Here is a 21518-nt window from a genome sequence, read left to right on the forward strand (position 1 = left end):
AGTTTAAACTTTCTTACAACCGATGACGGACGTGAAAACACCTCGACTTAACGGAGTCTCCTGAAATCAGGTCCAACACTTGTATTTGCGACCGCCCCCGTTGGTCTCTCGCACTGCTGCACCCCATCACTATGAAACCCTGTGCTCGGTTTTTAGTGGTTTCTTTCTTGCTTGCTTTCTTTTAAAGGAGCAGCAGGAGGCCTGAGTGAGACTCACTCTGTAAAGACGCTTGGTGCAGGATTCAATCTGAGGCCAGCTGGGGGGTCCAGGCGGGTCCAGAGGCAGCAGTCCTGAAAGTCTCTCCCAGTCTCTTTGCACCTTATTGCTTTTTAGGGGTTGAGGCGGTTCCCATGTTGTGACACACACACACACACACACACACACACACACACACACACACACACACACACACACACACACACACACACACACACACACACACACACACACACACACACACACACACACACACACACGGCCTCGGAGCAACCACTGAAATTAGCTGCAGAGCAGCCGCAGGGTCGCTCCAGACGCCTCCCTTTGTACTGAAAAGTGAAATGTTTTCTGTTCCTTCCACACACACACACACGGAGACCTCTCACAGGTACGAAGCAGAATTACCTTTACATGCTAATTAGCTGGTTAGAACAACAAACCGTTTTTTAACTAGATAATTAACTCTGAGAAGAAACCAGAAGCAGACCCGACTGGAAGCTCTGAACGGGACTTTCTTTATAAGGAGAGGTTTGAGTCCGAGTCGATGCATGTTCATATGTTCAGTCCCTTTAATACTGTCATAGTGCCCGCCTCCAGGATGCCCACGCCGTCACACACTCAGGCTAAGTGAAGCTGACCGTGCTGCTGTTTGACGGGCTGCGGCTGGGAACAGGCTGCTGCTTGTTCAGGAATGTACTGAACTCCTGCTTTAATATGCACACACTGACAAATGGTTCTTTGAAGAGGAGGATGCAAAAAAAAAAAAAAAAGCTTGTGCATATCTCCAAACATTTCACTGCAGACGATTCAAACAAAGCCAATTATTTTAATGGCCTGAAGGTAAAAATCATAACATCTCTTTTCTCTTCTTCATTTTCACTGGTGAGCTTTCTTGGTCAAAGCTTTTAATTGCTGCAGATTCAGGGGAGCTAACAGCGAGCTCCGACCAACAATTACTTTTTATTTTCAGTATCCTTCATCGTTGAGTTGCAGTGAAGCAGGAGAGATCCTACAACATGAAGCTCTTACATTTAGTCTAATCTCATCATCTGTCCTCACAGCTTTGCAGCCAAACTGGTTCTGTAACATCTTCATAGCTGCTTTGACTCGCCTTATATGATAGGCTCGTTGTGATGTCGTGCACCTCGTGTACAGAGGCCGACCTCGGCTCTTTGCATCATGTCATCCCACTCTTTAGTTGTCAATCATTAATTGCAAACCATATTTATTAATTATTAATATAATTAGACATTGCAAAATGAATCCGAGGATCGTTGCCTGGATCCGTCGTTCCCTTGTCTTTCCTGGAGTTTCAACTCATTGTCTCCTTAATGTCGGCTCAAAACAGCACACACACACACACACACACACACACACACACACACACACACACACAGTGGGAAAATAGCATTGAGCAGCTGAAGAGCCACGCCGCTCCCTCAGGACTCAGTAGAGACCAAAAACAGAGTCAATATTGGCTTTGGATTTATTAAAGAGCCAAAAGTAGGAGTACAGCAGAATGACGACGTGGCTGCTGTTTAAAGCAGCAACTGTTTGCTGACACATTATCCAGATCAGCTTCACAGACACCGAGCAGTCGGGCTTCATTACTTCCATTTGTTCTTCCTTTTGGGAGGTGCAAGAAAGAAAATATTGAATCGAGACATCGCCAGATACATGACGAGATTATTCCAGCTAAGATGATGTGAGCATCCCGAGCAGCAGCTGTGCTCAAACAGAAGGAAAGCTTTCCACAGAGCTGGTAGATCAGGCCCGACCTGACCCTTGACCTCTGTCAGTCAGTGGCCAGGCCGCCTGCAGGCACTCGGCTGACCCTCGGAAAGATAGAGTCAGCACAGTGGACACGCATCATCGAAGGCGGCGTGTCCATCATGGAGGATCCATCTCTGTGTGTGAACGTTTTTAAAGCTAAGATCCTCTCATGCTCACTAAAGCGAGAATCATTTCAACATCTTAGTACGAAGTGGCAGGAAGTGATTGAGCCGCCATAACAGCACAGCAGACTGAAAACAGTCTTTGGGTATTTTTGTCTTTATTCGATTTAAAGCTGAAGAGAGACGGGAAACGTTGAGCGGACTCAGATAATGCTTTTATTGACACTGACAGATGAGTGAAGATATAATAAACATCTATGATAAACAATATGATAAACGGTTGTTTGCTGTCATAGAGGGAGTCGACTTTAATGTCATCTTTGTTGCTTCAGGTCTTATTTCTTTCCACCTTCTTTTTCCGCCCATTTTCATCTTTATTTTTCTTTATTTGCAATATTTAAAAAAAAAAAAAAAATATTCCCACTCTATTTCTGTCTCCAGAAATATGACGAATGTAAATCCAAGCTCAAGGCTTGAGCACAACACTTTCAGGCGGCTAACGGCTCAGATCTGCACAGATGAGAAGCCGTGCTGTGGTCTGCAGGGCTGCAGGTTCATGGTGGGCTTCGACTCATCCTGCAGGTACAAAGCGCCCTGGCTCACTGAGTGACGCATTCGCCCTGAAAGCGCGTAGCAGTCCCTTATGCAAAGCAGAGCCACGGGCCATACCGCTCACCGTGATGTTATATCTGCTGGCTTATGCAAATGACTGACCTTTCACTGAACATTTACATCAGGGTGGAAAATGAACTTTTTGATCCAGCAGCCTGTGTGTCTGGTACATTTATCAAAAAAAAAAAAGTAATAATAATAATCAAGCTGACATGAGATAAAGAAGCTGCACATATCACCATCCACTTGATACAGAAGCATGTAAACAATAGGATGAAGAAAAAGCTTTTTACACTGAACCTGGCTTCAGCTCTCGCCGGGGGCTTCTTTTTCAACTCACTTTCATCCTGATAAATTTGGTTTAATTTAATTTCCAGGACATTTTGTGAATAATAAAAAAAGCAGACCGTTACAAATGGCTGTTAATGCCCACTCTCTGCTCGCCCGCAGAAGTTCAGTGCACAATGCGTGCAGCGTGCCACCTTGATCAGGCTCTATGATGACTTCCTGTTTTCCTCATTTCAGTGGGATTTTTCTTTCTCTGTTCTCTTTTCATGATTCTTAATTTCATTTTCATTGCATGTATTTCAAAACCTTCTTGGCTATAAACATAAACACATTCTGATTCAGGAAAGTCTGCAGCAGCAATGACCTTGTGGGGAAAAAAACAGATCACTCCTATTTATTAAAAGACCAATCAGAGAGCTGCTCTCTTCCTGTGTGATCATGAAGGAAACCTGCTGTGTTGAAGCTTCTCTGACAACAATGCAGCAGCCAGTATGTCCTCCTTCTAACTTTAGATTCTGCTCCTGAATTCTCTGGATTTGATTGGACCAGAGAAGGTAGGCGGGACTTTCGTTTATGTGGGGTCGCAGCAGGCTCAGCAAGTCGCCCCAGACGCCGCTCTGCCCAGCATCCTCGTCCAGCTCCTCCTCGGGGATCCCAAGGAACATTCTGGGTTTCGGGTCTCCTCCCAGTTGGAGGCCTCCGTGAGACCTCCTGAGGCGTCTTAATCAGCTGGCTCCTCCCTCTGAGGCCAAGCCCAGCCGACCTCACAGCTCATGGCCGAAGGTGACGCATGAAACGTAGATCATAGAGCGATTTAAATCGAGAGCGTTGCCTTCAGTTTTAATAGTAGTCGATCTGAAACAGCCCTAGCCCTGTGATTGGACGGCTGGGTAGCACCACTTCCTGCTTTCACAACATTTCCGAAATCATTCCCGTTTAAAAGATTGTGCAGGAGAAAGAAGGAAGAAGACTCGGTCGGCAGTTTTACCTGCTCCTCAGTATCCTTCAGCTCGGACTACAATATGACAAGCTTGGTTTCAGTCGCCATGGTTACCTGTACGCAAACAAGCACCTGGGGATACGATGCGACACACTTTATTGTCCCCTCGGGGAAGTTAGTTTTGAGCTGAACGGACAGAAGAAGAATAGAAGAGCGAGTGCCAACGAGCTGTCGGTTTGTCGGCGTGATCACACACAGGATGGGAGTGACTTCTGGCAGGAAGCTTCACACACATGTAGCTCTGAGACTCTTTTCAAACAGTTGAGATAAAAGAGAATATGTGACCGCTAACTCAAGGGCATTATACAAAGAACGTGTAGAACAACAGATCAGCAGCTCTTGAAAAGTATCTGGAAATTGTACCTTTGCTTGCGTGGCTGAAACGGTGCAGAGAAAGTGATTTTGTTGTTTGTTGGTTTTGTTCTGTGAGGGGAAAAGTGACGTGCGTGCAAAAAGTTTGTTGTTCCCGACAAAGCAGCGGGAACAACTTAGGGTCAAGTGCCTTGCCCAAGGACACATGGAACATGTTGCTGCAGGAGTTGGGGGTTGAGTCCACGACCAGCTGAGAAATGGCAGTGATCCATTTGAAGCTTCAGTGAAGCAGCAGGCTCACAATAAGCAGCACAACAGCACGGCTGTACGTACCATGACAGAGATCATGCTTTTAGATTCATGTCACTGATGAGTTTAAGGGTCGGTGCAGCTCCAGCAGGAGGACGTGTTGCATGTGCTGTTTTTCGGGGGGGGTGTGTCTTGACGTGCGCCCTCGCCGGCCGCACGCTGCCCTGCTATAGGCTGCTGCCTTCGTGAGCTGGGATGGTGTATCGCGGAGCAGGAAAGCAGAAGGCTCTAGGACCCAGCGTGGCGGGAGTGAGCGGGCAGGCAGGCAGCGCGGGGCTGAGTCACTGCATGTGTCTGAGAGGCAGTCAGAAACAGAGCAGAGCCAGGGAGCAGAGGTGATCTCACACTCATCAGCACAGGATAACACAACCATGATGGGTTGACTTGGGGGGGGTTGGAAAGGCGGTTGGAGAGAGGAAGTGTGCGTTTGCCACCACTTGCTCAGCCATGGAGACCAACAAAGTCCTTCATTTCGTGCCTTCGGGTAAGTGAATCCAAGCTCGGAGATCTGCTCCTCAGCTGAGCACGACACAGCGCTCACTGGGAGAACCTTGGGGTTCCCTACCTAGTGAAACCTGAGAACCCCTCTGTGTGCATAACATCTGAGCACACCTCCACTTGCACTCTGAGGGACAGCAGATGTGAGGCTGTGCATGTCTTCCACTGTACATACTTGTGTGTTTGCTCTTTCTGTGTACTTAGGCAATGTTCTGTTTGTGACAGAAATCCTGTTTTTATTTTTTTCCAGAGGAGGAGGGGTCCTGGAAGCAATGTTGGGCTCTCAAAAATGCAGATGTTTTTTTGCCCGTTTTTTTTTTTTTTTACACACACACGCATTTGACGTTTTTCTTTTTCCTTCTTCCTCCTCTTGTTGATGTCTGGTATGCGACACCACACAAGGGTTCCTGCATTGTGTTTCCTCCAGTTAAGAAACTGAACCTTGAAACACTGTTGCATCAAAAAAAAAAAAAAAAAAGAGGGAGGAAAAAAAAAAAAAAAGAGAGAGAGCGAGTTTACCTGTCGAGCAGAGACAGCTGGAATGCAGAGAAAGCCCGGGCTCGTAATGCACTTTCTCATGTGTTGCACTGACGCCGCTCGTGCAAGCGCTCACTATGACAGAGGAGGGGAGATAACCACGGCACACGGAACAGTGTGTGTGTGTGTGTGTATTTGTGTGTTTGCACGTGTGTTTCTATGCATGAAAAATGGAGGGAAAAAGAAGTGTACTTCCATTTTTTGGCTTTTCTGCGTGCGTGTGTGTGTGTGTGTGTGCGTGTGTGCATGTGTGCGTGTGTGTGTGTGCGTGCATGAGAGATGGAGGAAGACAGATTAGTGTTGATGAGAGCCGCAGGAGAGCGGTGACTTCCCCCTTCACCCAAAGTCCTCTGAGAGAGCGGCGCCCGTCGGAAGGTGTGATGCGGCTGCCTCCTCACTTACATTCTGTCTGAGAAGGCAGAGTGTGTGTGTGTGTGTGTGTGTGTGTGTGTGTGTGTGTGTTTGTTTAAAAAGCTCGTTTCATGGGAACGACTTGAGCACAGAAACACCATCTGATCTTTTAATCGTGTGTTTTTCTGTGTGTGTGTGTTTGTAGTACACAACCTCAGTGTGTGTGAGACTGTATCAGTGTTGATGAGATTTTTGTTTACCTCCAACTGTCAGAGTTCAGAATTGTGAAAGTGTGTGTGTGTGTGTGTGTGTGTGTGCGTGTGTGTGCGTGTCATGCACCATGCACACTAACTACACTGTGTTGGGGTGTGATGGACACTGCTGTGGCTCATCCCCTCAAGAGTCATTTGTATTCATTTGCTCGGAGCTGATTAGAAGCAGAGAGGACAGGTCTGATCCCTGCAGCAAAACAATTTGTTTCCGTGATCAGGGAGGAATTCGAAAGGCTTGTAACCAATCAGAGGACAGGATGAGATATGAACATGCTGATTATAAAAAATAAAAATAAAAAAATCCGATCCAGTCGTGTTTTAGTGGCTCTTTGATTTCCATCCCATCATTTCTGCATGGTGTGATTTAACCTTGGTTTTATGAAGCTTCTGCTGCCCTGGAGCGGAGAGAGAGGAGAAAAAAAAGGCCAAAATATATCTGCAGGAATTTGATGCAGTTATTGATCAGCGGCGGTGACTCAACAATTACTTTGCCAGAGGATTCGATTTCTTGTTTTCCAAACTCACTTCACTGCCCTCCGGACTTGAACACGAGGTTCAGTGTGCAGCACCTTTACAGCGTACGTTACAGGAACATGTTGTCCGATGTGATTTTTTCCCCACGAAGCTGCCCGCACACGCGTCACACGTCACGCGTCACGGAAGCTGTTTTCACCGCTGTCGTCGCCTGTGTGGATTAGCGAAGCCTTATTGCAGCATATTGCAGGCAATCTTCCAGATCGTGTCATTAGCAGCAGCAACCTGCTGACAGGTGAAGGAGCAGCTGGCGCCGTGGGAGGAGGTCAGGAGATATGGGATTCACTTTATGGAGCTGTAAATTACCAGCGAGCGCCGCCATATGATTACGTCGTGTAATGATGCTGCAGCGAGTCTCTGTATTAACACTGAGGTGAAGTTCCTTCAATCGCTGCATCACTGTGGGAACATTTGCACAGAGTGCTTCAACTATGATGGTGATATCACTGAGGATTGACTCTGAGCTTTTAATTTGATTGTTGGATCTGAACGCGTCGTAATTTTCTCCAGAGAGGAGATTTTAGTTTTTGTGTTTTTGTTTGTGGGCAGGATTAAGGACTTCCTGCTCTGTCAGTAAACTTAGTGAAGTGACTCTGACGTGTTTAAACCTGACTTCAGTGAAGATTTCTCCCTTGATGTTAATGATTATTTATTGTGCTGCCGTCTCGATTCGGCAGCTCAGCTCACGCTTCCTTACGGAGCAGTGTTTGACCTGTCAGGCGTCGTTTTCACGGCAACCATGAACATGATGTGTTTGTCATGGCGGCCGTTACGACAAGTCACGTCAAAGTTCATCGAGACAAGATGAGGAATTCTCTGGCTTCAAACATACAGTATTAAAATAACAGGTGAAGAAATACACGACAAGGTGCATTGTGATTCATTCTCATTTTATTTTTGTGGCCAAAGAAGGAAAACATTGAAGATGATTGGATGATGGATTTGAAGCGCCAGTAAGATTGTTTCACTGATTTTAAATATTTATTGTTCTCTCGTCATAAGTCATAAAAAACAGTCCAGATCAATGAACAGCTTCCTTTTATATTTTCACATGAAAGCAAGATAAGATTTTTGTTACGAACGCTCGCACATTAACAAGATCAGCAAAGAGATGCGATGTCGCGCTGTGGCCACAGGGGGCGCCAAAAACCACAAAATAAAAGTCCCTCAAAGGGGGCTTTCAGATAAAACAGATGCTGACTTTGCAAAGCACAACGCTGCACTGAATGTTTTGTGACTATGCTTTAAGTTTTCATCGTAGAATGAGAAGCCTCTCCCGACATTATTCACCCGGAAGTTTCCGGAAGATTCGTCAAAAATGATTTTCTCAATTTATAGATGAATTGTTGGGTCGAAAAAAAAAACAAAGACAGAAGAGGTTAATCAACATTTCTTCCCGCCTTTCTAAATAAAATAAAACAATTCTGATTGAATATCATAATTGCAGCATAAAACAGAAGGATCCCGGCGTCTTGACCGCGTGGTGTCAATCTTCAGGTGTGACAGACAGGCAGGTAATCAGAGCTGCAGCAGGGACCTGCAGGGCCGCCTAATCTCAGCATGGAGGACACATAGTGGACGTGTGAATTAGTAGTTCGACCATGTAGAAGTGGAGGTGTGTGCGAGAGAAGATGGATGACGTGTTCCTGTGTGTGTGTGTGTGTGTGTGTGTGTGTGTGTGTGTGTGTGTGTGTGTGTCCTGTAGATGTGACAGTGATCTCTGATCAGTATTCACCGCTGGCAACAGATCTCAGAAGCTTCCAGCCTCCGAGCACAGCCATCTGGGCAGAGGAGAGACACACGCAGACACGCACACAAATTATTATACAGTAGCACAAACACACACACACACACACACACACACACACACTAAATTCACATCAGAGCTGAAATCTCACAAAAAAACACTTCCATGCAAGACACGACAGGACAGCCACAGACGCACAGGCGAATTCACACATCAGCATTTTTTGGACAAATTAATCTGCTCACACACACACACACACACACACACACACACACACACACCAACTGTGTCACAGATACTGTCCCTACACACAGCACGTAATTATACACACAACTCATTCCATCTCCATAATTTGTTGGTTTACACACGCGTAACAATTATGTAGATGTGTCAACATAGACACTCATCATGCACAGTTCAAGGAACACAGAAGGAAGACGACCACACACACACACACACACACACACACACACACACACAGAGACAGGTGTATTATGGGTGAAAAAAGAAGGTGGAATATTGAAATGTTTTGGGACTGTCTTCAGCAGAGTGAGACTTGTTTTCTTTACATAATCGGGCCTGCAGTGCTCAAAGTGTGATGAGAACACGTCCTGTCATGTAGCCAGCAGTGGAGTCGGCCTCAGAGCTGGTGCTGCGAGGATGAACTATCTCCTTTTATTAGAACACCGATCTGTTTAATCACCTCGTGCGGCTTAAATCAAGAGGAGCTGGTCACAGTTTACAGACGGGTACGGGTGAAGGGAGACGGAAACAAGATGTGATCGTGACTGAAAACATCCAGCAGTGGTGAAAGAAGAGGAGTGCACACAAACTGCAGTTCCTCCACTGTCCACTAGAGGCTGGAAGAGCCCCCCCCCCCCCCCCCCCCCAGCCCATTATGAAGGTCAACAACAGAACAACACGACAGAAGTCAGTCAAGGGCATCGTTCATATAGCACAGGTCTGTACCTCAGTCCTGTTTTTAACGAGCCTTATGTTTATCGTATTTACACGATTTCTATCTCGACACGGTTCAGATATGTGCACACACACACACACACGCGCACACACGCAGGTGAGCAGACTCCCACCAGCGGACAGAGAGCGCATATCGGAAAACATGTTGCGTCGACCACCTGAATAGCAAACAAAAATCTCTGTTTGTTGAAGCTGCACACTCGGCTGCACAGGTGACGCCGCTCATGTCAGCTTCTCTGTGACGCAGCTTTTTGACACTTTGCACCAAAATGCAACGATCGTCTTTCTTTAGCAGGAGTGAAAATGAAGCTCGTGTGGTGAACAGTCGAGATGCTCACATAGAGAGAGTGCTGCATCCTGCAACAACGAGCAGTAATCAAAGCATCACACTTATCATCGATTAACGGGGAGTTTGTTTTCCTTAGCTGTTGAACTTGTAGCTTGTGTTTTGCTCCGGTGGCCTTCATCCTCGCCTGCTTTGTTTTGAGCCTCAGATTTACATGTTTGAATTCATTCTTATATAAGTGCTTTTTAGAGGGTCCGAAAATGAGAGGAGAGACGAGAAGATGACCTGATGGGGCCTTTTAGTGTAGATTTGGTCCGCTCTTAATTCCACCTCACAGCGAGGTCATGTCTTAATCTTGTTGGAAACACAATAGATGCTTTTAACTCTGAGGGGAGACAAAGCAGATTGTCGTCTCCAGAAGCAGGACTTAAACGCACGCGGGCTCGCGGACATGCATGTAATCTCCGACGCTGCTCGCTCGTACCCACACACGGATGTACATGCACATGTTTAGAAGAAGAGAAGCACACGCAGCGTTGGTGGTCCTCCTCTGTGTCTGGTCATGTCATGCCGCTGTGGTTTGCCGTTATATAATTAAGCCCCAGTTCGCCGCCTCCTGCTAGCGTATACACACCCATCCTCTGACGATGAAAGCCCTCTCTACAGGTTACAGCACAGGAAGCGGCGCGTGTGCGAGCGAGCCATCTCTCTCACTTCCTATTTTAATATTGCTCGTGCATGCTCTGCTCAGGCTGCAGAGTATTGCCTGCACAGAACAAATTGTCCTGCACCGTGCACTCTCTCCTTTGCAGTGAATTTAATTTAAAAAGCAACAGAAGCAGAGAGTGGTCGACACACGGCGATCCGCCGCTCCCCCCCCCCTCTCCCTCCCCCCACAGCAACCTCTCATCAACATAGTAATTATCCCAAGATGTCTGTGGTTGGCCGTGTCAATGAATTCCCAAAGCTTAATTGTAAAGCTTCCCTTTTTACGTGGCTGAAATGAAATATCATGTTTCGCTAAACAAAATGGCGGTAGGGCTGAGGGATGGAGCAAAAAGGTATTTCAGAACAAGGAAACATGAAATGAATTAAGCTTTATCTTTTTGTTGCTTTTTAAAGTTAAAGGAACAATCTGTAATTCATTCTAACCCTAGCCCCCTAGTGTTTAAAATGAGTACTGCAGTCTAAACTGTAATCATTGCAGAGAGCTCTCTGGCTCCGCCCCCTCCTCTCTCACACAGCTCTGCGTGTGGTGGACACTGTAGCTTCAGTGTTTAGCCAGCTCTGCATGTGGTGGACACTGTAGCTTCAGTGTTTAGCCAGCTCTGCATGTGGTGGACACTGTAGCTTCAGTGTTTAGCCAGCTCTGCATGTGGTGGACACTGTAGCTTCAGTGTTTAGCCAGCTCTGCATGTGGTGGACACTGTAGCTTCAGTGTTTAGCCAGCTCTGCATGTGGTGGACACTGTAGCTTCAGTGTTTAGCCAGCTCTGCATGGGTCTGTAAAGCTTTCTGCGTTCTAACCTCTCTCCATGTTTCATCTCCAACATTGATCCTAGTTTGAGCAGCTTTCTGCTGCTGGAGCTTATTAGAAACATTCAGAGGCTTTTTTTAGTTTTACTAACAATGTTTTGACAGCGAGCTGCATCTGCAGAGGTATTCCCTCTGAACAGCAATCACATCGTCTCTCGCATCACAAATATTGCTGACTTGTACTTTTTACGATCTCACAGACGCACAAACACGCTCGTACCCCTGTTCAGATCCGACCTGCTGTGGGAACCAGTTACATCTTGTTTTTACCACGAGATCTGCTGATGTTCTCTCCTTCCTGTTAGACTGAGGTTATTCATGCCAGGCTTTTGTTTTCATGCAGCTGATGCATGGAGGGGGGGGGGGGTCGAGCACCCGTAGCATGTGTGGCGTGTCTTTGAGCTGCGTTTTGCACCGCTTCGTCGCTCTGTGTAAAATGACCTCTGTGTCCTTGTAGCGTGTTCTGGTAGTTCTGGGCAAGATGATCTTAGTTTGGGGTTTTGAAAGTGTAAATATAGACGTACGCGCTGGCACAGTTCACATGCTGAAACAAGACAGCTACAGCCTCCAAGACGTAAGATGGAGATCGAGGTTGGCACACGGAGCTTCATTAAAATTGTGTGTGTGGTGCGGGACACGGCGGTAAGCGGGCAGGGCAGTGACTCTGCTGAGGTGAGCGGTTTGATTTCCACCGGGGGCCCCTGCATATTAAAAAAGGTTTGAAGACTCAGCTGAAAGGCTCGTTCGGAGATCACGCTCCGTGTTGTGTCTCGTTCCACATGTCACCTCCTGTGCATGCTCCTGGACGGCGTGCAGAGTCAACACGTGCAGCGTGACGAGCTCTCTCACTCAGACAGGAAACGAGACTTTGCGCCTGCGTTTTCTCATCTGCCGCCTCACACTGATTATCTTATGTGTGTGTGTGTGTGTGTGTGTGTGTGTGTGTGTGGTTCTGTGAGGGAAGACCACAAGTGGGGAAAAAAGTGAGATATGTCATGGGATGGGGGTGCAGGCTGGAGCTGCCTACAGTAGAGGACGGAGACATGAAAGGGAGATGGTGGCTGGCTTTAATCGAGCCGGAGGAAGAGGGGAATGTGCAAGCAATTAGCAGGAATCCCCCAGCTCTGGCTTTTTTTTTTTTTCTTTTTTTTTTCCCTCCCGCTGCCTTCCACAAAAAATCGAGGCGATTTATCCAGCGAGCAGTTGGTGCGCGTGCGTGCAGTGAACAACTACACCCTCACTCACCGCCTGGCTCATCCACTTACTCGCTTGTTCTCTATAAACACACACGAGCAGTGGAGCATCCCTGCTGCAGCACCTGAGCATAATCCCAAACCTGTGTGTGACTGCTGGAGACGCAGACAGGAGGCAGAAATATGAAAAATGAATTCAGAAATAGATGGAGGAAAGAGAGACAAAAAAAAGATGAGGGAGGGGGGGGGAGGGAGGGGGGGGGGGGGGGGGGGGGGAGCACCGGGGGTGGACGGCTGTAAATTGGGAGCGTGTTCCTGCGCTAACCTAAGTCACGACGCTTGGTCTCTCCCCGCCGCAGACAGAACCTGATTCATCTGTGGACTCGCTGTGGTCAGCTCGCTTTAACTAACAGTCGCTCTCAGGTGGAACAGCTGCAGCCGTCTGTGAGCTCTTCAGCCCACAGACACACACACACACACACACACACACACACACACACACCAAGAGAAGGAAACATAATAAACATGCTACAGGACTGACTTTTTCTGCACAAATCTAAATTCTCACAGAGACAATTCCTGCCTGACTGAAAGACTTGACTCACAACTGTTCCTTTGTTGGGACCTGTTGCACGGCCATATGTCCTCACAGTATGAAATATTGCGGTGAAAAGCTGAGGCAGTTGCTGTGCTGTGTGAAATGTTTTGGCCGGGGTTTGCCCGTGACTCTGTGCTTTGCTGCTTCTTTGCCTAAAGCTGCTTTCTGTCATGTTCTCTGACAAAATTGTTTATCAGTAACCTCCAGGATTCCACAAGCTTTTTTTTTTCTTCTTTTTTTTTCAAAGGATCTTTGCAAACTCAAAATGCCAGATTTTTGCAGCAGCCATTTCCAAAAAAAAAAAAAAAAGAGAGCAGTATTTAGAGACATGTTTCTTTTGATTGCATTGATTCAGCTTTTGACTGTTGCAAAAAGAGAGAGCTCTTCGACCTGAAGAAGCTCTGGATGACTTGCTGTTCGGGGTTTTGATTTTATGAACGTTACATGTTATCCATAGTCAGGTTTGTAGCTGAGCTGATTGACAGGTGGGCGCCGTCTAACGGTTTGTCAGGAGGCTTAAAATCCGCCTCAGCTCCAGCTCGTTAGCTTGACTCAAAGTTAGCCTGAGACAGCATTTCCAGCGTGGCGGCTGCTGCTGATGAGCCTCCAGCGCCCCCTGCAGGGACAGACGGGTGACGTCACTCTGGATTCAGGAATTCATATTTACAATCTGTAGTTTCAACATGCAGAGAGAAAATTTGATTCGTACCTCTGGGTTTCTCCACAAAGTATCTGAACTGAAAGTGTCGATGTTGTTGTTCTGTTGTGGTTCAATGAAAAATAAAAAGCTCTGTGTATTCATCAAAATGTGCTTTTAAAAGCCCAACGGGTTCAAACTCTGGTCAGCTTCATCCTCAGTGTTTTAAGTGTGTAAAATAAATTACATTTTCCCTTGAAGATAATATAAATAAAATGACACACACTGGCACATGAAGGTGTGTGAATCCATGTTTAACACAATCCCACACACAGCGCATGGCAGCATATGGCTGAGTGCACACGCTCCCTCTCCTCCACCTGTTTGCCAGACAGCTCGCTCGTAGCCAGAGCGCGGTCCAGGCTCGGCTCTGACATCATCAACGTCAGACAGCAGCCCGGGGACTCGGCTGTCTGCGGCGGAGCCAGCAGCTCTTCCCCTTCATCAAACAAGGACTTGCATTGAGATGAAGAAGAAGCCGGACCTGTATGTGTCGGCGTGCAAACGAGGAGGACGGACGCCGAGGCGACGTGCAAGTCCCTTCACTGCAGCGTCTCATAAAACATCCTCCACTGAGACCTTCTCCCTTTAACTGACATCTGTGGACACAGTCATTGTTGGTGTTTCTTCTCCTTCACCTGTCGCTCGTCACCGTAAACACAGAAATATGTAGCTCCTTAAGTCCTTGAGGCTTTCACTAATCTGCTTCAAGGAAACCTGACGACGACTGGAGATGATTCTTTTCACAGCAATTCAAGATTCCTTTGAGTAAAAGCATTCATCAAATAACATGTTGTTTTTTTTATTCCTCTAATGCACGGTGAAGTACAGTACAGGCAGGTTCGGTTTACTGAAATGTTCAAGGACTACATGGTCGTAAGCATACATTCAAAATGTGTCCAGCAGAGCTCTGCGTGTGGCTTAAAGAGGACTTAAAGGACACATGTGTCTCTTTAAGTGCTGTAAGAGACACACACTGGGACATTTAAAGACTACAGGGAGACACTGAGGATCTACGGGGAACCTGAAGGGACAAAATAGTATGAGATCAATGTGGTTAAAAATAAAACAAGGAATTCTTTCACTTCCTCGATTGATGACGATGAACCCGTTAATGCTCACAGTCTCCTTCAACCTGCATGTGTGTTTTAGGTGCTGCATTTTAAGACGAGTTTAAAGAGAGTGTAGGAAAAGGAATTCCACGTTTGGAAGAGCGGGGCTGTGTGTGTGTGTGTGTGTGTGTGCGCGTGCGTGTGTGTGTGTGTGCGCGCTGAGAGACGAGTCGAGGCTTGTCCTGATGTCGCGGGATGAAAGGCTCTGTGACCTTGTGAGGTTATGATGAGTTTGAGAATCAAAGCCAAATCTTGTTTCCTCACATATTACATCATCCAAACCACTTTGGGCTTTACACCGCAGCTCAGTGATGTGGGCTTGATGTGCTTTCAACAGCTCGGGGGTTACAGTGGAACACAAATCCTCCTTGTAAGACTGCCGGGGTGGCTTCCGACCTGAACAAACCCGCCGTCCTTTTTTTTTTTTCTTTTTTTCTTGGCTGCTTTTCAAGGACAAGATTAAAGAGGAGTCCCGTCATGGCCGGCTTCTCCAGAGACGCTCTCAGGCTCAAGTTTGTCTCCATGTAGGCTGAAGATCTGAGAGATACAGGAGGAGGGCACGTTGGACATTTCGCTCGCTCCATTCGACGTACGGAGCGTCGCAGTAATTCGCGCTCACTCGTTAAGCCTCGAGTGGAATCAGCATACTTAACGTTCCCTGATCTGGCCGAGGCACGATGGCGGACATGGACTGAAGCGCCATGGCAGCACGCCGCCTTCTTCTGAAGGTTTTAGCACGCAGGGCAGCACAGCTCGTAGCGTGTCTGTTTTTGGTTAGCATTGTAGCAGCCATCTTTCTTTTTCTGACTTCAGCGTCTGTGTCGGAGATTTCAGAGGAGACTTGATCGAGAGCTGGGATTGTCCCGTCCTGATTGGACACGCACGGTGTGAGGAGTGCTTTGGCCTTCGGTTGTTGTGCGTCGGGAGATATTTCCAGATTTTTAGCCTTTCATGGCAGACTTTTATAGAAGTCGTCAAAGTTTTACAACCGTAATAAAAGCTCTTTAAAAAGCGGGTTACTGCTTCTAAATTCCTGAGTGTATCATTTTACCCAGAAATAATGAAAAGATACTTTTCAGCTCAAAGTCAGCATCCAGTTTAACATCCCTTCAGCAACTTTTTAAAAAACGCAGCATGTTTTCAGTATCCGACAACCTTTTGGACTGTGCGAGGACGCCGGAGGGAACGCACGCTCGTGCTCGTGGTCGCTCAGATGATCAGTGTGCATCTCTGCCTCTCGGGGAACACCACGTGAACACATGCTGTAAATCCACGTTTACAACGTGTGTGTGATTAGCACGCCGACTGACCTTCTTTTAAAAAGAAGACGAGTAGGATCCAAACGTGGACCCGCTGTTTAAAACGTGTATACGAGCGCCCTGAGCGCGCCGCGGAGAGGAATTCCCTCTCCTCGCCTGGGCTCTCCAAACGACCGCAGCTCCAGAGATGACGAACGCCAAAAGAGCCTGCAGGCACAATTAGTCAAGCGAAGGCCGGGCCTCCTCCGCCGTGCTGCTGGCCCAGCCCGCTTAGATTCCCCCACAAACGCAGCAGGAGCGCCTTTTTAAATCTCTGCAGCCGCACCTCTCCCTTAAATCTCAGGTCTGTCCCTCCTGGAGGCTCCGGCATCTGTTCTGTGCTCACCGGCAGCGTCTTCGGCCCGCAATACATCGGAGGGTTTGGCTCAGTTTCAACACTCAGTGCCGTGTCTGTGCTGGGTCAGAATAATGAGTGTCTCTTACCTATAAAGTCATCCACGACTGCTCGTAGATCCAGCTCAGTCCGTCCCTTTCGCTTCATTAAAACACCTGACACTTTAAACAATTTTTTCAGTTTTAAAATACTCTTTGTGAAAGTCTTGGTCTCATCTTGACTCAGTCCTGTCTCGGGCCTCATCTGCCCTCCGAAAGCATCGAGACGTTTCCACGTCATCACTGTGATGAGAAGGGAAACGCTTCTTTCTAAAATGAGTTATAATAACTAAGTCAGTGACAAGTCAGTGGCGTGTAAGGTGAGGGAGTTTACAGTGATTTTTATAGTTTTGGTCTCGGTCTCATTTCCTAAATGTCTGGGTCTTGGTCTCGGTCTCGGAGCTCTCTGGTCTCAGGTCTGTCTCGGTCTCGGTTAGTACGGTCTTGACTACAACCCTACCCCTTAACTTAAACTCTCACTGGAGGAAATCCAGTCAGATGAATTTAGTTCTACTTGTTCAAAGAGTGACTTTAAAGTTCAAATCTGGTGCTGAGTTGAATAATCGACCTGTTCAGATCAGATCTACGTTATCAGTTCTTGTTTTCACTTCCACTGTCATCGTGTAAATCTGTTTAGATTCCTGTTTGACGCTGGCGAGGCCGCTCCTCCGTCCACACAAGGCCAGTGAATCTGCCTGTGAGACTTGTGATCGCACATGAGGATAAAATCAGTTTCTTTAAAGTTCTCCTGATGCTTCTGAGTGTTGCCTGGAAACAGCGTCCTCTCCATGTCAGGGATGGACTGGCTCCTCGTGCGGCGCTTCGCTGTGACTTGTTAGCAGAGAGGTGGTAAATCATATTTAATGTGTGCACGCGCACGCCTCCGGGGCTTCATCTCAATCTCAGCCTTCCCCGAGGCGTCCAGATCACTCACACGCTCCCTGAGTGTGCTCTCTGCACATGTTTCTTCTTCTTGTTCCCACGGTCATGTTCCTACCCCTTTAAGAAGAGAAGGATCTAGAAGAAGTTGAAAGCAGAGAAGAAGGTCGGCCGGTGTTTGAGTCGTAGCCCACGGGGGAGACAGATGTCTCACACGAGCGTCTCAGGTAGCAGAAGTCTTTGTGGAACAGATGTTGCTGGCGTTCCCTCTGGTCCGGGGTAACTGACACAGAAGCCACACTGGCAGCAGAGTCATTGAGGTTTCTGCAGCTTCCTGCCGTCTTCTTTCTGCAGAAGGTCGTGTGGCGTGTACTGACACGCCGTCTGCTGCTTTGCTTGTGGCTTTGTGAACTCGACTGTGTCATGTATGTTGGGCAATGATGAAAGGGCTGCACACACACTTCTCTGGTCTGTAGGTGTGAGGCTCTGCAGAGACTCACTGAGGAACTGAAAGCAGGTTTTCTTCCCACGCGTTCCTCCGCTGAAGTTTGTTGTTTTCTTTGTCATCATCAAAGAACAGGAGGGGGATGAAGACAACACTTTGGAAGCTTACAACCTTTACTGTCACAAATATGAACCTTTCTTTTCGAAAGATACCGAGGCACGTTTGTGCGTTGCTGCTTATAGGACTTACTGCTGAACGAGTCGTTAGGTCGAGACTGTCCATCGCACGCTAGTCACGATTTTGTTTAGCAGATATTTTTGTCCAAAGCGTTGCACATCCACCCGTCAGTTTCTGCATGATTCTCAAATGAAATGCTGTTTGACTGGTCATTTCATATCTGTGATAAATTAGCCAATACTGATGGTCACTGGTTAGGCCCTAAGCCTATCAGCTGGCAGATTTATCATTCAGGCCCTAGTATTTTATTTTGAAGGGCCAACACGTGGAGGCAGTGTTATATCTAATCAAAGTGATGCATTGTGCTGTATACAGGACCTCAAACTACAGTGTGGCTTCTTTTTGTTCATGGATCAGCTCGTAGGAAATGACAGCCATGATACTGTGTAAACCGCCTGTAAGAGTTAGCAGCTTCAAGTCAGGAAACACACAATGACTCTCAGATGTGATGTCATTATGAGCATGTGTGTTTGTTAAAGCTGCAGAGTCACAAAGTCTGAGAAGGAAGCAGGAGCCCGAAGGTGAAGTTAAACAAAGAGAGGTGGATTACTGTATGCGTCATGTCTGAAGGGAGGAAGGAAAGTTACAAGTCCATATTGAGGAAGTGAGATCTGACTTTTCTTTCTTCAAAATGTCACTCCAGAGATTGATGCTCGCACGGCTGGCCTCGACAAAATGAAACACACAGCTGAGGGTGGAGAACCTGAAAGTCTTTAAAAGCTGGAGAGAAACTTCGATTGTAATGTGAAGATGTGTTTGTTCCTCCTCCTCTCATCCACGTGATCACCCATATGGCTCATCTGCACGCGTTTCATTTGAGTTAGCGGGGATGCAGAGCGTCCAACGCCAGTCGACAGGAGCGGCCTGAATTGCAAATGAGTCGCTCAAAGAAATGTTAATTATCCTAATGGTAATGCAATGAGCAACAGCATGCAAGCAGCGCTGCTACGCACACGTCAGGCTGGACGCCATAGATCCACCCGGACAGGAAGTCAGACAAGAAAGTGCACGGAGCGTCCGGTCCATTTCAAAATAAAAGACAATATACAGATTTGTGATCGTATTTTCCATCACTTTCATCGACATCACGTGAAAACAGGCGCCGAGTGTTTCTCGCACGTTTGTCCTCTGTGTTCCCGCTTTGACCTTGTAGTCCTCCCGTGATGTGTGCACAGAAGGTCATGGCTCGCGCTCGCGCTGACGGGATTCAGTGTGCGGTTAGACAAGTGCATGAAGGATGTAAAAGTCAGCTTGAACATTCATCTGCATGTTTGTGCATGACGAAGACTGGTGGTGCAGTCTCGGCGAGCAGCTCCGTCTCATTTATGAGATTATTCTCCAGATAAAGGAAGGCAGCAGGTTCCTCACTCCCAGAAAATAAAACTTCCTGCCACTGTTTATTTCCCCTGAGTGAGAGTTGCTTATTTGCGTGCAGAAATTTAGAACAAAGCTTTTTATTTGCTCTTAAAGTGAAGCTTGTTGCCTGACATCAGAGGACGCTTCCCGCTGTATTTATATTGATCTGACAGAGCCGCTACATGGACAACGTGCATTCCCCTCCAATCCTCCTAAATCTCTCTCCGCATCTGTCAGACAAGCCAAACAGCTCAATACGAGCAGAGCGCACAAATCTTTATGATGGTAGCAGCTTCTGATCACAGCCCTCAGAATAAGACAGTTCAGAGGAGCACAGCGTCCTCGGGAAGCCGGCATGATGTGCTACATAAATAAATAAGCAGTCCAATAGAAGAGTCGCTGCGGGACATCGACAGATTTGCTTTTGTTCAATGATTTTCTTACATCTCTGTGCTCGGCCGACTAAAAACATCGTGTTTATGAAACGAGTAAATAAGTCAAGCTCAGATCACGAATCACTTGTTGAAGGTGTAACGTGGATCTTTACACTTAAAGACAGGGTTGTTAATAATTGACAGCTAGCATGATTTTTAAAGTAGCATTCCTTTAGTGCTCCGCCTGCACCCGCCCCCTCCTCTCTGTGCTCCCTGTAAAGCCACGCCCCCTTTAAGTAGTAGAGTGAATCACTCCCATGATTCCCCGCCAGCCTCTTTTATCATCTTTTGTTTACTGTTTTGATTGAGAGCCCCCTGGTGGTGGAGTTTACATGCTGTGCCTTTAAACTGTTGTGAATTGGACACTGATGTGCTTAAGTTCATGTCCTAACCTTCCAGCTACAGGAAGCTCCTTTTTTTTAAATTTCAAAATAAAAGCACAAAGCAAGTAAAGTAGTCTCAGTAAACTTCGATCTTACCAGAAGCTCCTCAATCTTTCTACTCAAACAATCAATCTGTTGAGGAAATCACAGGCAGGAGAATTAATGAAACTGATAATTATCTTCAGCTCGATCACCACGCCTCGAACATATATTTAACTTTCTGATTCTGCTGCTTTCCAGCAGGCTGGATATCAGAATCCTTCATGATTCATTTCCCCCTTAATAATTGATGACACAGATATTTCCGTGGCCTATTTAGCGAAGCCCAATGAGACGTTACGTTGGGACTCTCGTTTCATGCCGAACAAGCTGTGAGGAGTTTTTTACTGGAAAGTTCCTGAGTGTAGTCGTTTGATCGTGATTAGAGGTGGAACAATGATTTAATTAATTCGTCAAGCGACGTAACATTAACGTCACTCAACTTCAGTATTTAATGATGTAAGGTCCTTTTATTTTTTTGAAGTTTAAACACGGAGCATTTGATCCCTGCTTCTCGATTTATTCAGGAAAAAAATCATTTGAAGATCAAATTAAATGTTTTAATAATCATTATTAAGAGTCCAGGGTTTAACCCCGCCTCTCGCCCCGTGACAGCTGGGATGGCCTCGAGCCCCTCCACGACCCCAAACAGAAAAATCAACAACTGTTTCATGTCAGGGATCAAAGTTAAAGTCCTGGTCCACGGTGAATGCACAAACATGCGATAAATAGTGAATTTATTGATTAATCATTAAAAATATGATTTTTTTTTGGTTTGTTTGACAGTCCTAAAATAAATAAATAAACACGTCGCGGCCCGTGGGAATATTGGTAATTAATCCCTCACTGAAATATGAATCAATCACAGCTCTTCTAGTTTTTCCTGCATCGACTGATCCGACATGAGAGCAGGCGTCTCTGTGTTTTTATTAAACTGAGACGATCGCTGAGTGATGCTTCGATGCAGCGTTGGTAATAAGGCAGAACATGAAGTTTCCTTTCAGCCTGTGTGTCACTGTGACTCATTTCCATTTTGTCTGAAGTGTGAGGGAAACACGACCGGGACACATCAAATGAGACTCAT

At 46.7% G+C, this 21518-nt stretch overlaps 1 protein-coding gene across 1 annotated transcript in view; it reads left to right on the plus strand.

Moving 5' to 3' along the window:
* Positions 1 to 4872: 4872 nt before the first annotated feature.
* Positions 4873 to 21518, plus strand: part of slc4a11 (solute carrier family 4 member 11) — a 73569-nt gene continuing 56923 nt past the window's right edge. The window contains exon 1 of the mRNA XM_079369289.1: positions 4873 to 5116. Coding sequence (XP_079225415.1) covers positions 5080 to 5116 — 37 coding nt within the window. The 5' untranslated portion in view covers positions 4873 to 5079. The remainder of the gene's footprint in view (positions 5117 to 21518) is intronic.

The sequence above is a fragment of the Symphodus melops genome (genome assembly GCF_947650265.1).
Source record: "Symphodus melops genome assembly, chromosome: 19".
Lineage (NCBI taxonomy): Eukaryota > Metazoa > Chordata > Actinopteri > Labriformes > Labridae > Symphodus > Symphodus melops.